Source organism: Nicotiana attenuata, chromosome 10, assembly GCF_001879085.1.
Source record: "Nicotiana attenuata strain UT chromosome 10, NIATTr2, whole genome shotgun sequence".
NCBI classification, from domain to species: Eukaryota; Viridiplantae; Streptophyta; class Magnoliopsida; order Solanales; family Solanaceae; genus Nicotiana; species Nicotiana attenuata.
Window position 1 is genome coordinate 39,795,693 of NC_031998.1, and position 14,159 is coordinate 39,809,851.

Genomic DNA, 14,159 nt, shown 5'->3' on the forward strand with positions numbered 1-14,159 from the left:
TTATAATATACCTTTGATTTTTTTAATACGAAAGTACTCCCTGGTATAATAATGATATAAAATTACATTGTTTATAATGTATATATACCTCAAATATACATTATATTTTCATGAAACATATGTATTTTACTTTTTCAAAATTTAAAGATGTATACTTTCGCTAGAGTTTATGTTGTATAAAAAGGTACTAGTACTCTTTTTACTAGTAAAAAGATCCATATATGGAAGGTATAAAATATGTTATGGAAAATATTAGTTTCCAAAGAAAATAGGAAAAGATATTATCATTTAAATATGTTAACGATTGATTTCAAGAGAAATATAGGAATTTTTTTTAAAAAGTACTAGGACCGTTTTCATTAAGGAAATACATGAGTGCGTGATTATAGGTACATGGTTTAAAGATGTCTGCTAGGAATATAATTATTTAGTTGCCATATGTGTAAAATAGCTACTACGGCTGCGTTTCTAGAAAATTTTCTTAAATTTTGCCTATTTATATTTTTTCCCCTTTTTGGTACGTCTAGTTGGATAAGTCAGACGAGTTCTAAAAGCTTTACTTTTAGGAATTTTTACCTCCTATAGCAAAGATTAATATCTTATTTATTTTAAATAAATACTATTTAAAAAAATTATATTCTATAGATACTTTTTAATGTTTATAGCAAAATATCTAATTTTGGTTACCTCCTATCCCTAAGCCATTAAATACGCTATTCAGTTACACTATTTTCTTTCTCTCTCTACTTTGATACATGTCATTCTCTTCCCCATTCCCTGAAAACACGATGCTCAATCTCAAAATTCCTCTCACCCACATTACCTACCACTAGTCACAAACGGTGATTTTGGCTTCTCTTTATTCTTCTGATAAACTGCTGAGAATGTGTATATTAAGGATTTAATTAGTTGAAACTCATTGTTCCCGAAGCGGATTAGAATGGGATAAACTGATGCTGAGAATGGGTTAGAATGCAAACTGTAGTATCCAGCTACTGATGTTGAAAGGTCAATTTATTCAGCTTCTTTCTCTGTCGCAAAAGCGCAAATTGAAGATTGCCGAAATATAACTTGTTTGAATTATGATTTTGCGTCTTCCCTTCTCAGTGCGACATATTACCTCTAGCAAATCTTTGATTGAAACTCATTGTTCCTTAAGCGGATTAGAATGGGATAAACTGACCTTTCAACATCAGTAGCGGATTCGCCGGAAAGTAGGGTTTGTTTTTGAACAAAGACGACGGAGTTTGGGGTTGAGCAACTTGATTTTCTGGTAATATATTTCAATGTATTTTTAACTTATCACGCTGTATTTTCATGTATTTCATTGTATTCATTGTCTTTTTTTTAATTATAATTCAATGTATCTCGTTGTATTTCACTGTATTCAGTATCTTTCTATTTATTGTATTTCAATGTATCCCGCTGTATTCTATGTATTTCATTGTATTCACTGTCTCGCTATATGCCATGAATGTATTCATATATTTTTTAATTAATATAATTTATGTATTCAGATGTATTATATATGCTATGTTTTTGGGATATTTTTCGGTTGAGAATTTTTTTTATAACTGGAAATACAAAATTTGTGTGTTATAATTGAGTTTGTTGAGTTATATTAGGAGTCTATTATGTTAACTGATTCACTTTTCGTTTAAAAACAGTGTAATCCCCTATTTCACGTCGTGATACAGTTGAATACAATAATTTGTCCAACTATAATCCCATGTTTCACGCCATGAATACAAACGAATACACTCGAATACAACAACTGATTAGCTAAACTTCCCCGATTCGCGCCTATTTTTGCTATTGTATTCATGAATACAATAGCTTAAATACATCCAATACATCTTATAACAACAGAAAATGTATTTACAATCCGTAATATAGCAAATGGTATCTATAGAAAGCTAATTACCACTAAAAGATAGTGTTTTATGAAAATTTCTTTTACTTTTACTGGGCACAATTTTGCTAAGCATGAGATTACGATGTGACAAGATTTTTTCATGCATGGATCCCCAATCAACTATGAAAGAATTCAAGCGTAAGTTCCCTCGCGTCTGAACGATCACCTCCTCTCAGAGGCAAATTCGTGATTTGAATAATTTCCTAAAGCAACCTCAAGTTAATACTACAATAATAATTGAGTTCTAGGTTCACTTGAACCTGTAGCCAACCCTCGTATCCACCTCTGGTTAGGTTGTAAACATATCATTCATTTGGAATCATTAGTGCGTTGTGAAGCCCGTGGTGCACAGCTATTTCACCAAGGAACAAGAGTTCAGGCAGCACGAGGAAGTTTTAGTGCCAACTTCGCCAGCAGCATCTCAAACCTATAAAGTCCACGTGTGTCTCTGTCACCCTGACCCCACGCATAGCGAGAGCTTAGTGCGCCGGGCTGCCCTTATGTATCTCTGTCCTAAGGTGTAGAGGCTTCCCAAAAACTCAAACGGATAGTCCAGCATGGTTAACTACACTAACTACATTTTTTCAATAGAAGGCAACTTACCGAATACCATAGCCAAACTCTCAATAAAGTAAGGAGGCTTACCATTAAGTTTCTTCTCCAACTCCCCCTACTTTCAACATCACAGAGTCAACCACAGTTCCTGCGAGTATACCCGGAAAGACACCAAAAAGTTACAGAAACAGAGCAAGCATGAGGGATTCCCCACTCATGCTCGAGGTTCCATAGAAATTCCACACCAACATCTTTTCTAACCCCTTTCGGCTAGGCAGACAATCAGGGGCGGATCCAGAGCATGTCGAGTTCACCGGAATCCAGTAGCTTTTGTTCATACCTTGTATATATATATATATATATATATATATATATATATATATATATTAAGAAATTAATTAAATATCTATAAATACTATATTGTGAATCCTTAAACTATTATATATTAACTTGATATCGATGTACTATTGGATCCGCCTTGGCAGGCAATTCCACAAAGGCAGACTCAACGTTGGAGTGGCCCTCATGCTAAACTTTATAAAATGATGAGGCCAAACTTCAGAATCAATCTGAAGTCCATAGATTGACCAGCAAACAGATTCTTACAATTTACAATGACAATTAAAAATCTTTAAAGGGAGGAAAAAGCGCAGTACTTCTCTTCACATTCTATGTGTTACACTGCAAACAAGACCAGATAAAACTTACAAAGCACTACCGATTACAACGGCCAGTTGTTTTTCATACACAACCTGATATGCCTCATGGCATTTTACCTTCTTAAACTTGACCATTAAGAAGCAAGAACTGGAAAAAAAATTGCCTTGCCTCCAATAAAGTCTTCACCATCCTTAACTAATAGGTTATCTACATGCAAGTCAAGATAGAGACATCTAAAAGGGTGCATGATGAATGTCAGAAGAAAGGAAGAGGCCTCTCCTACACATGAACGATGATGAAAATAAACTTGGAGCAAAAGTTAATTGCATGAATCAAATTGACGCTGCAATTGCTAGCCAACTGCTATTAATATTAATTAGCAAAGTATATCAAACGTTGAGGAAAATATGGCAAGATAAAACTGAAGTCAAGCTCCAAAATGGGAAACCTATCATCAGCACCAAAAAAGGTAAACGACGAACATTAGTTCTAGCATGTTGTTGATTAAAGTGCACCCTGCTTGATGAGCTGCTCACACTTAATTGTCCAGCATTGATAAATTCATCCTTGCCAGAGGTTGTAGAAACATTCACAGGTGATGAACCTATAATAAAAGATTTTGTAAATGAATATTGGAGCTCCCTCATGATAGAGAAGTTCTAGGATGTATATTGATCAACGATTCCAAAAAGGAGGCAGTGTGGATTAAAGCGATGTCAAGAACCAAATCTGAAAGAATAGTACTTACAATCATAATCTGCCCATCCAATTCTTTTCCGAGCCAAGTCATAGACAATGATCTTATCTTTAAGAACAAGATCTGAGCAACAATAGAAAGAGAAGTGAGTGCCAACTAGTTTCCATCTTTACTCTAGATTCTCCACTCTCTGACAGTAATGATGCAAGCAATGCAATTAGGAAACCAATAAATATAATATTTGTATGGTAAACCACATTGGGACACATTTTCAGCATTTCCACTCCAAATCAAATAGAATATATGACTCCTATAATCACTAACCTACGGCGACTTCAGCTTTTAAAAAGTTTCATTTCATTCCGTTCTACCCAGTCCCCCTCTCTTCCCCCGTAAGCGATCTAGTGTTACATAATCTGTTATTTCAGAGAGTGGAAAATCTCGGAGAGTATCAGGAAAAGGTACCCAAGTACACTTGCACACATAAAATTGACCCACATTGCATCATATTTACCAAAACTAAGATAAGCAAACTTTGCTCATCACTGCTCACAAAAGGTACTTGTTTTGTTTCAGTCAGCGGCCACGTGCGGGTGCAATGTGTGTGTGGATAGATATATAGATTCTGAAAACCGATGCTTTTGGCTTGAGTTTTCAACAATGGACCACTGGAACATATCTACAAGCACTTTGGACCTAAACTCTTCAATTTGAGTTCACTATTACTTGCTGTGAAGAGGAAGAAGAAGCCGCAAAATTGACAGGAAAGAGAAAGAACAATATACAACGCCAAACAAATAACTTAAGTTCCACAGAGGGGATACTCGTTTCACTTTTTATCAACTATAAGACAGTCATAAAACTAGGATTATACAAAAGGCTGCTACATTATATGGCCATGAACTACGTCAAGACTAAAGACTATGCATCTGTTTCTACAAATGCTCCAAACCGACGACAATTTCTCTCACCTATACAAGTACCTTCGAACCAACATTATCACAGAAACAGAAATATCATGGGACAACCTTAGGAAGAACCTTTGAAAATGGAAGGGTAACCATATTCCCTTTAAAATCTTTCCACTAATCAACTATCCATGAATGCCTCTTTCTGCTCTCTTTGAACATCAGAGAACAACTGCCTGTGACTATACATGCTACCTTTCAGCTTATTAACTACTGCTTCACTCACTGAAAACACACGGAATCAATCGTCTAAATCTTTGAAGAATTTTGTCAGCGAAAAGTACTAAGAATCCAGTAATGCCAGGAAATGCATCTGGGCCAAGAAGGAAGCAAATTTTTCATCCATGAGTAGAGAAAGTAGTTGACAGCACAAATGAAAATTCTGTGACATTTCAAATCATAAAGATATCAATATGAAAGGTTTTCTAAGCACCGATAATACTCGAGCACACAAGTATACAGATATCATGCACAATGATAAGCACCCACTAAAGAAGCTAAAATGTAGAATGAAGAAATGGAAGTATGAGACATGACCATTATCCGGAAACCAACCTCCTAAAATTGTTACGCCTGCATTATCTTTTTGAAAGCTAATGCACCACATAGCAGCACCTTCCTGTTTAACACATATAATAGAGAGTCACTTATGTTTGTACTTCATAAAAATAGCAGATAAAATCATGAAAGTGACAAGGTTTAATATAACTTTCCAGTAGAAGACGTTTAAATTACAAATGCAGGTTTCAACACTCACATAAAAGCCCATATGCACAAGGTAGTCCGCTGGTCTTAAATCCATGGATGCACCACCAGCAAAGTTTAGAGAAACTAGAGGAAACATATTCGCTATGCTGTTTGAGAAACAGGGTGCCATGCTCAAGTCACGAAAGAGTTGTGTAGAGACCATTGAGGTACTTAATAACTTCAATTAAACACAAAAGAACGAACCTTGAGGAAACTAGATAGCACGGCCTTCTTCCTGATATGACTGGCCTGGCTGAAGGTGAAACAGCGGCAGTTATCTGCAGATGATTAAGTTAAAATAAAGACAAGAGAACTGCTAAATTAGTTAACCTTCCTTGCAAAGGTACATAGCCTTCAATGTAATAGAAAAAAATTGGAATTAACTTTGTACTAGAAAGAAGTTTCCGCAATATATCATTTGCTGAGGATAATGTTTGGGTACAGTTTGTAATATATGTCGTGGAAATATCAGTACACAAAATAAGCAGTCAACCATCTTGCATGGAGTACCCTTATGAAACATTTTACCAGCAAGGAGGATTGTGGGAAGACAAGGAAACACTTCCCACCAATCAGTCTTGATTATTAAAGAAGAAATGAAGTTTGTTGCGTCCAAAATGGACACTTCAAATTAGGTCCTTCAGCTGAAGTGCATGTCCTAGACGTGGCCATTGTTATGAAACTATCTTTATTGGATTAACAAGGAGGAAAATTCATCTAATTCTGTCATCTTGATTTGGGAGGAATTTTTTTTATATATGAATAGACTTCGCCTATTTCAGGCTTAGTCTGGACCACGTTCAATCTAAGGGGGAGGCAGATGATAAGTCCATTTTATATCGAGTTAATCATATCTTTTCCCATAGGTTTTGCATTACTTTTGAGAATTTATAACTTTGAATTAACACCAACGTGGTTAGTTTGTTAGATTTTGGTGCTTTGGAAGCTAATGTGACTTTGGAAGCATATTGAGATCAAATGGAAGAAAAAGTGGAGAAAACGAGATAGAGGGATAATCCTTCCTGGAAGGACCATCTGACCAAGGCATTTTAGCGGTTCAACTTTGTTGTTTTTCATAGAGAACTTCGTGGAATAAGAAGAATCAAGCTTCACCAAAGAACAAGGACTCAATATAAAGTTTTTCTATCTCCACTTTTACACAATAATACTGTGTTTTGAATATTTTGATTTGCTCTAGTATGTCTATATGAACTACATACCTTTATTAGGGCTTAGATTCTTTTGTGGATTCAGGGTTTTGATTAATATTATATGTTCTTGACTTTTATATATGTTGATTGCTAGAATTCTTTACCTAATTCGGCTCTTAACATTTTTGATTACTTCATCGCGTATTAAATTGCCAAGGTAATTTAAGTTTACCAGGAAAGAGAACTTAAGTTAAAAAACTGAATTGGATAGCCTTTGATTAATACATCCTGACCAGAATCCCACTGGAAACAATGACGATTAGCTTGTGGGGTAAGAATATCACCATTGACCTTAGGCATTCATGTTAGGATTGGCATTCAAAGCCTTATTTCTGGATTAGTAACCACAAGAATATAGGTTAATGGGCAAATATAATAGGTTCACTATATAGGAATACACTCGTTGAGAATCCTAGACTAAATTGGGAGAAAAACACTTACCGCATTGACAAAGGGTTCATAAGCTTCTGCGGTAAGATAAGCTAAAGTTGTACCAGAATCAACAATGGTTCCTCGATCACCAGAGATTGCAAAAACTGCTGGATCAACAGGCAAAGTTTGCCCATTGACGGCAATGCTCTGTAGATATACATTGTAATGACCCCTGCAAGTGTGGAGCAAGGAAACAAATAGATGTACACCTCAACCATTGTCTTTACACACAGTTACCAGTGCTAATAACTGAGAGGAAGCAGAAGCATGTCTGAGAACATCAAAAGCTAACAAAAGAGGAATACATGTTGAGTACATGAAAATAATCCATATTTATTGGTAAGTTCCATTTAAGAACCTACTTGTGAAGAGAAACTCATCTGGCATTTAATGCTAAAATTTGTTGAAGATAATGAAAGATTTCCATGTGAGTATCGATGTCATCCTCCATATTTACACATAAATTACTGTGAGAAACTATGTTGCTGCGGGTATCCCCAATGGTTCGGATCTAAATGTCGATTCCTCATCACATAAATTTAAGTACCAACAAATATTGTGTAATTATGACTCAATCTTTATTTTTAAATAATTAAATATTCGGGTGCTAAGATACGGCTCGCATTTTAGGAGGATCCGACATGGGTGCAACGGCATTCTTGGAGGATTTGGGCAACATAATACCTTCAAGTACCTTGGGTCGATGATTCAGGGGGACGGAGAGATCGACGAGGACGTCACTCACCGTATAAGGGCGGGCTAGATGAAATGGAGGCTTGCATTTGGAGTCTTGTATGACAAGAAAGTGCCACCGATACTCAAAGGTAAGTTTTATAGAGCTGTGGTTAGACCGGCCATGTTGTATGGGGCAGAGTGTTGGCCGGTTAAGAACTCCCATATCCAGAGGATGAAGGTAGCAGAGATGCGGATGCTGAGGTGGATGTGCGGGCACACTAGGATAGACAAGATTGGGAATGAAGATATTCGGAAGAAGGTGGGCGTGGCCCCTGTGGATGACAAGATGCGAGAAGCGAGGCTCAGATGGTTCGGGCACGTGCAGAGGAGAAGCCTTGATGCCCCGGTGAGGAGGTGTGAGCGGTTGGCCGTGGTGGGTACGAGAAGAGGTAGAGGGAAGCCTAAGAAGTATTGGGGAGAGGTGATCAGGCAGGACATGGTACGACTGCAGATTTCCGAGGACATGGCCCTTGATAGGAAGGTTTGGAGGTCAACCATTAGGGTTGTAGGTTAGGGGGTAGTAGAGCTTTCCTTACTTCATACCGGGGGTGAGGCGGGGTTGGATTAGGGTTGATCTTAGATGGCTTGCAGTTTATGTTGAATCCACACTATCCCTGCTGTTTATCTTAGCCCCGGGCTTTGGATTCTGGTTACTGTTATTGCATGTCATGCATCTTTTGGTTGTTATGCTTTCGTTACTATTACGGTTTCTACTGGAGTTACTAATGAATTGTCTTTTCTTGTTTTTTATTTCCGTCTTTCTGAGCCGAGGGTCTATCGGAAACAGCCTCTCTGCCCTATCGGGGTAGGGGTAAGGTATGCGTACACATTACCCTCCCCAGACCCCGCTTTGTGGGATTTTACTTGGTAGTTTTTGTTGTTTGTTGTTAGTTGAGAAGCATAGCACATATTGAATCGTCACATGGCCTACCAAGTTGTAGGACCGTAGACTTTGTCAAGAATCCAATGGTGCTTAATCTATACAGTGGACTTATATCAAGAACCCGATGTTGCTTAATCACTTCCTCTCTCTCTCTTTGTTTTGTTTTGTTTTGTTTTGTTTTTTTTTTTGGGGGGGGGGGGTGCTGAGGGAGTGACAGTAGGGATCTAGATATGACTGTAGTCTAGGGCTGCTACCTTAAGTCTGCCCTACTAACGGAAGGCCTCCCTACTATCAAGCGAGAATGAACTCTTCTTGCAGTCAGAGGAGCAAGTAGTCACTTGTCACTGCTTTCTGATCATTTCTCTATTCAAATATGCAAAAGAGAAGCACAAACTGAGGACTGCTTCTTCACTAGAATAGTTGAATAAGAATGAAATACATAAAATCCAATTATGCTCTAGCAAGTATTCTAAAGGCAGAAACTTTCTTTCTAACAAGAATTTGTTTTTTTTAAAATATTGTAAGTGCCACAATCCAAACCCACCCTGCTCCCATGGTGACTTGAACCCAACCTCATGGTTGCAAGTTATCCCTCTCTTTTCGAATTCAAAAGTTTTTCTGTACGACATAGAAAACTAAACAAGTAATAAATGCCGAATAATTTGAAATCTCATCCCAAGAAAAATTATAATAATTGTTTGCTACTGGGTATTAAATTACAGACTTTCAATTCAATTGCATTACAATAGGATAGTCATGAAAATATACAATGTAAAAGTTTTTTCAATTTTCCTATGTTAACAAAGATTCGCTTGGAGAAGCAGCATAACTGCATGTTGATATCTTGCAAATGCCTATTACACTAACGTTGATGGAAGAAAAACTTCACGAAAGCTGTAGAATTCTACTAGTGAAATCACTACTGCACAGAAGCCTGTTTGTCAAGAGCAGAAAATTTTGTGTGGGCAATAAATATTTGCATGCGCTGAAGGATGTCAAACCTAATGCGCAAATCACTTACTAACAATTCTTAGAACGAAGGATCAATAATCCACATTAACGTAGATATACAAGCTTTAGAAGGCATAATGACTGCAACCAAATAGCAATAATGGGATCTTTTTTTGATATTTTTTCATGCACTACCAGTATCACAAACTATTAAGAACACAATGGTTATCATAGAACATAAGGCACACTGCACACACAAAACTTTTTATTTCTAAGTATCATAATCTAGAACAAAAGAGTTCATCATAGAGTAATTAAAAATGTAATACGTACTGTGATGGAACAAGGGGGCTATAAACGATGCTCGGATTCAAAATCTCACCAAGAACTAGTATACCTCCACCATTGCCCTCTCCTTTCAAACAATGTGAAAACACTTTTGGAGAAATTCCACGTGCAGATAGTTGAGATATTACTGAAAGGTCCTGTGGACCAAACCCAAAAATCCCATCAATTGCTCTATCCATCTTGGTCAGGTCCCCAGACTGAGAGGTACTGCACCTGTTTTGATTTCAAATCAAAAGTATAAGCTTCTGCTGAAAAGCAAATGCATGCCCTGATTAAAAGAGACCACCATAGAACAAATAGAACATTAAAAAAAAGGGCATATAGACATAGAATCGCGAGAAAATAAAAAATTGTTTAAGGATAGAAAACATAAACCATTATGTCAAACGACATCTTCAAAATGTTAGAGCATGCTTGAGAAGCTCAAGTTTGTTTACTAACTTCCCCTACAAAAAGAAATAAATGAAGTATTTCTGCACATCTGATCACCATTGAAGCATCACATTACCCATTGAGTAAGTTAATCATGCTGCCTAGTTACAAATGTTTCAGCTAGCTTTTAGGTGAAGTATGGTCTAATACTAAATCAAAACCTTGATTAGAAAAACATAAAAAATTTGAAATATACTCATAAACTGTTACTTCTCTATGTTTCAGATATTTTGGTCCCATTTTAGCATGACTTCTAATTCTCCAATTTGTAGTCTTTCCACCACCAGTCATGATATTTCTTTTTGCCAAGAAAGGGGGGACCATGTTGTAATTTGAAAAGTCCCCCCCCCCCCCCCCCCCCAAAAAAAAATTAGAGCTAAAACTTCTAGTGAACCATGCTGCCTGGTTACAAATAATTTGACTTGCTGGTTTGTGTGAAGTTTGTCTTGCTATGCAATCGACTGCTATTAACACTCACGCTGTCACGCATAATGACAAAATTGTACTTCATTACTGATTTATCCAATTTCGTGTTGGCAACTTCTGGTTAGCTAATTAAAGTCCAATAGTATTTCGTCTCCAAGTTAGCCATATTTTCACTTCAATGACCGGCCTCATCTAGTGGGTCTTTTCTTTAATAAAGGCTTGCCACACTAATCAAGGTCATTAGGAGCTTCCTTTGGTTGACATCTCCTTTTTAAAATGCTTTAATAATTGGTATCAGTTCCACATACACACAAGGGTACATCCATATAGCCATCTAAGTAATCACACTTACCCAAAAACAATTGGTGCTGAAGAGTTGGCAATCAGCGAGGTTGCGAGGAATGTGTCAAAATATAATAAATCTGACACGTAATAGCCTGTTGTGCCACTTCCGTCTCCGTAACGAAAGGTGTAAGCACACTGATTTGTTTCACTAGAGCACTCAGTTGAAGCACACATTGGGTCTGAACAAGAGATGAGAGATGAAGTTGATGAACTCGCAGCATCATAGAAGTTGAGCTCAACCTGCAAGAACACAAGTGTGAGGAAATTCTGAAAGAAGAATTTCCAATATAATAAATTTATACAAAAAACCTAAAGAAGTAACAATAATACGATGGAAGAAAAAGTTCTACCCCAAGTCCACTTGTTTGAGGACAATTGTTGCAGGAACGACATGTAACCCACAAGATATCGCTCCCAGTATCAATCTGCACATTGTATTCTCTTGGTGGAGATCCCAGTTTTACTTTTGTATAATAAAGGCTAAAATAAGCAAAGAAAACCAGAAAAAGACGATGGTCAATAACATTCGCTGTGTAGAAAGAGTCATACATCACAGTTGTATGCTAATTGCTACATGCGTAACCGCAATCAGTAAGATGATCAACTTCAATAATAACAAAAAGAAAATGTCCAATTTGCGCATACGTTAGAAATGACCATCATATAGAACTAATCAAGTTCAATTAAAAATTCTACATCAGACAAGAAAGAATAAGAATTAAAGCAAACAGATCAGAATAAAACCAACTCCATCAGTACAAATAACATTGGATCAACACCAATAACACAACAGAAAAAAAATCATCATGCGATATATGTTTTTATACCTTTCAATCTCAGGACCCACCAACAACAAAATAGCTAGTGCATACCATGCAAAGTACAGTTTTATATCTTGCAACCTCAAGAATCGCTCGCTCTTCAAAAAGAGACATTATGAGAGAACAAATGCAAAATAGATATATGCACGAATAACAGAAAGTCAACATAATTATATAAAACCCAAGCGCCTAAGACCTTTTCTTGATCAATTGTCATCAAACTAAAAGTGAAAGAGTACAAAAAAATTCCAATTCATCCGCCAGGGTAGTGTTAATATTATGGGTTCGTCCAAAACCAGTAGCTTTGACTCATAGCCTCATACTCAGTAAATTTGTTACAAAATTCAGTACATAAGTACAAATTATATATTTTGAACCCAGTAAGCCAAACGGGATGTGGTAGTCTGGTAGAGTGCCGAACTAAAATCCATAAAGTTCAAATCCTGAATCCACCTCTATCGTAGACCAAGTCACAAATAAATTTTTGTGTGCATCAAATAAATAAAAACTGTCTGAAAGGTACCACAGGGCACAGGGCATAACCTTATAAAGAAAAACAGTCCCAAATTTCGCCGAAATTAATTACTATTCAAATAAATGAAACTGAAGCTTTTAAAAAATGGCACAGTAATAACAGAACACAAATGAGCTAGTAATTCTTTTCAGTTAATCGTAAACAAAGATACCCGAAGATAAATTGGTCGGATGAACCTATAACTGGAAAATCGACGACTCCGCCGGCGAAATTCTGCAAAATTCGAGAGTGTCTAGCTCGGTCTCTAGCTATAAGCTCCTCCAACTCCACCTTATGATTCAGAGGCAACACTCTTTCCAAATTCAGTACCCCCGCCGGAAAATTACCCCCTACCGCGCCGTCTTTGGCAGCAACGATAGTTAAAGCGGCGATATCCGCCATCACCTTCATCAACAACATCATGCCAGCCGTCGCCAGCATATCCACAACTGCATGCACGATTTTTAGCTGAAATGGTTTTGAAGTCTACAAATTCTATAAATAATTATGACTCGGAGCAAAAATGATTGTGAAAATTAGGATTATCATCAGTATAATGGACGAAAACCGTTTCAAAAACGAATTAAACTTTTCTTCATATTCTTTCAATCGAATTTTCAGTTTTTGCATTTTCACCTTTTTTTAAAAAGCTAAGGCCAGCTAAATCTGTACTCCGTCAGTCTCAATTTGTGCTGCAATTTTTATCCTTTTTGTCTGTTTTAAAAGGACTGCTACGTTTTTTGGTTTAGAAGATTAGTTTTTGAAATTTATTTAAGGGTCAAAAATCTTGTCTTAACTGTCAAACAAACTAAGAGGGAAGAAGTATTAATCTTAAATAAGTTGACTGGTAGTGTTAGATACATGTGTTTCGTGAAGTAGTTTGGGAACTTATATAGGGTCTTTTGGCAGATGCATTTGATAAAATAATGTATGCATTAGCTTTGTGTATTTATAATACCTTGTTTGATATATTTTTTGAACATATGCATTAGTTATGCAATCATTAGTTATACACTATGGGGTCGTTTGGTAGGAGGTATTAGAAAAAATAATGCAAGTATTAGCTCTATGCATTATTAATACTGATACTTGCATTAGTTATACATCATAGTTGGGATTATCCTATGTATAAATAATGCATAGAAAATCTTGACATTAGTAATACCAAGGTTATTAATGCATGCATTAATATGGTTAAAGACAAAATTATCCTTAAAGTCCGATAAAGCTAGAGAATATGGAGGGCATTTTCGTAAATAACTATTTCTCTTAAAAATTATGCAATGCATTTTAATTTTAATACACCACACCAACAGTGTTGATACCCAATTTTTCCCTATATATTTTTTAATATGCATAAATATCTTCAAAATAGCATATATATGCATATATAAGCATGCATAAGGTTTTATAAAATTTTTCACAATTTAAGAGTTTAAATTGATTTATTTTTTTCCCATTTCATTCATAAAATCCCCAATAATTATTTCCCAAACTATTGTTATGTTGATTTATTCAT

General features: G+C 36.3%; 1 protein-coding gene across 1 annotated transcript; it reads right to left on the reverse strand.

Annotated features, from left to right (window-relative positions):
* On the reverse strand, positions 3,454-13,437 carry LOC109233334 (aspartic proteinase-like protein 2). Its single transcript, XM_019399174.1, has 11 exons — positions 13,277-13,437; positions 12,813-13,089; positions 11,656-11,785; positions 11,313-11,545; positions 10,088-10,315; positions 7,195-7,357; positions 5,747-5,820; positions 5,553-5,649; positions 5,351-5,414; positions 3,879-3,950; positions 3,454-3,734 (listed from the first exon to the last, which is right to left on the reverse strand). The coding sequence occupies exons 2-11, from the start codon at positions 13,079-13,081 to the stop codon at positions 3,520-3,522; spliced, it is 1,545 nt and encodes a 514-aa protein (XP_019254719.1). The 5' UTR covers positions 13,082-13,089; positions 13,277-13,437; the 3' UTR covers positions 3,454-3,519.

Bases quoted from the DNA above. Each gene is read 5' to 3' on its own strand.
- LOC109233334 (XM_019399174.1), bottom strand. From the start codon at position 13,081: ATGCTGGCGACGGCTGGCATGATGTTGTTGATGAAGGTGATGGCGGAT. The intron at 3,951-5,350 runs GTTGGTTTCCGG...ATTGTTGCTCAG, and splicing joins AGGCGTAACAATTTTAGGAG to ATCTTGTTCTTAAAGATAAG. The intron at 3,735-3,878 runs GTAAGTACTATT...CTTTTATTATAG, and splicing joins TGGATGGGCAGATTATGATT to GTTCATCACCTGTGAATGTT.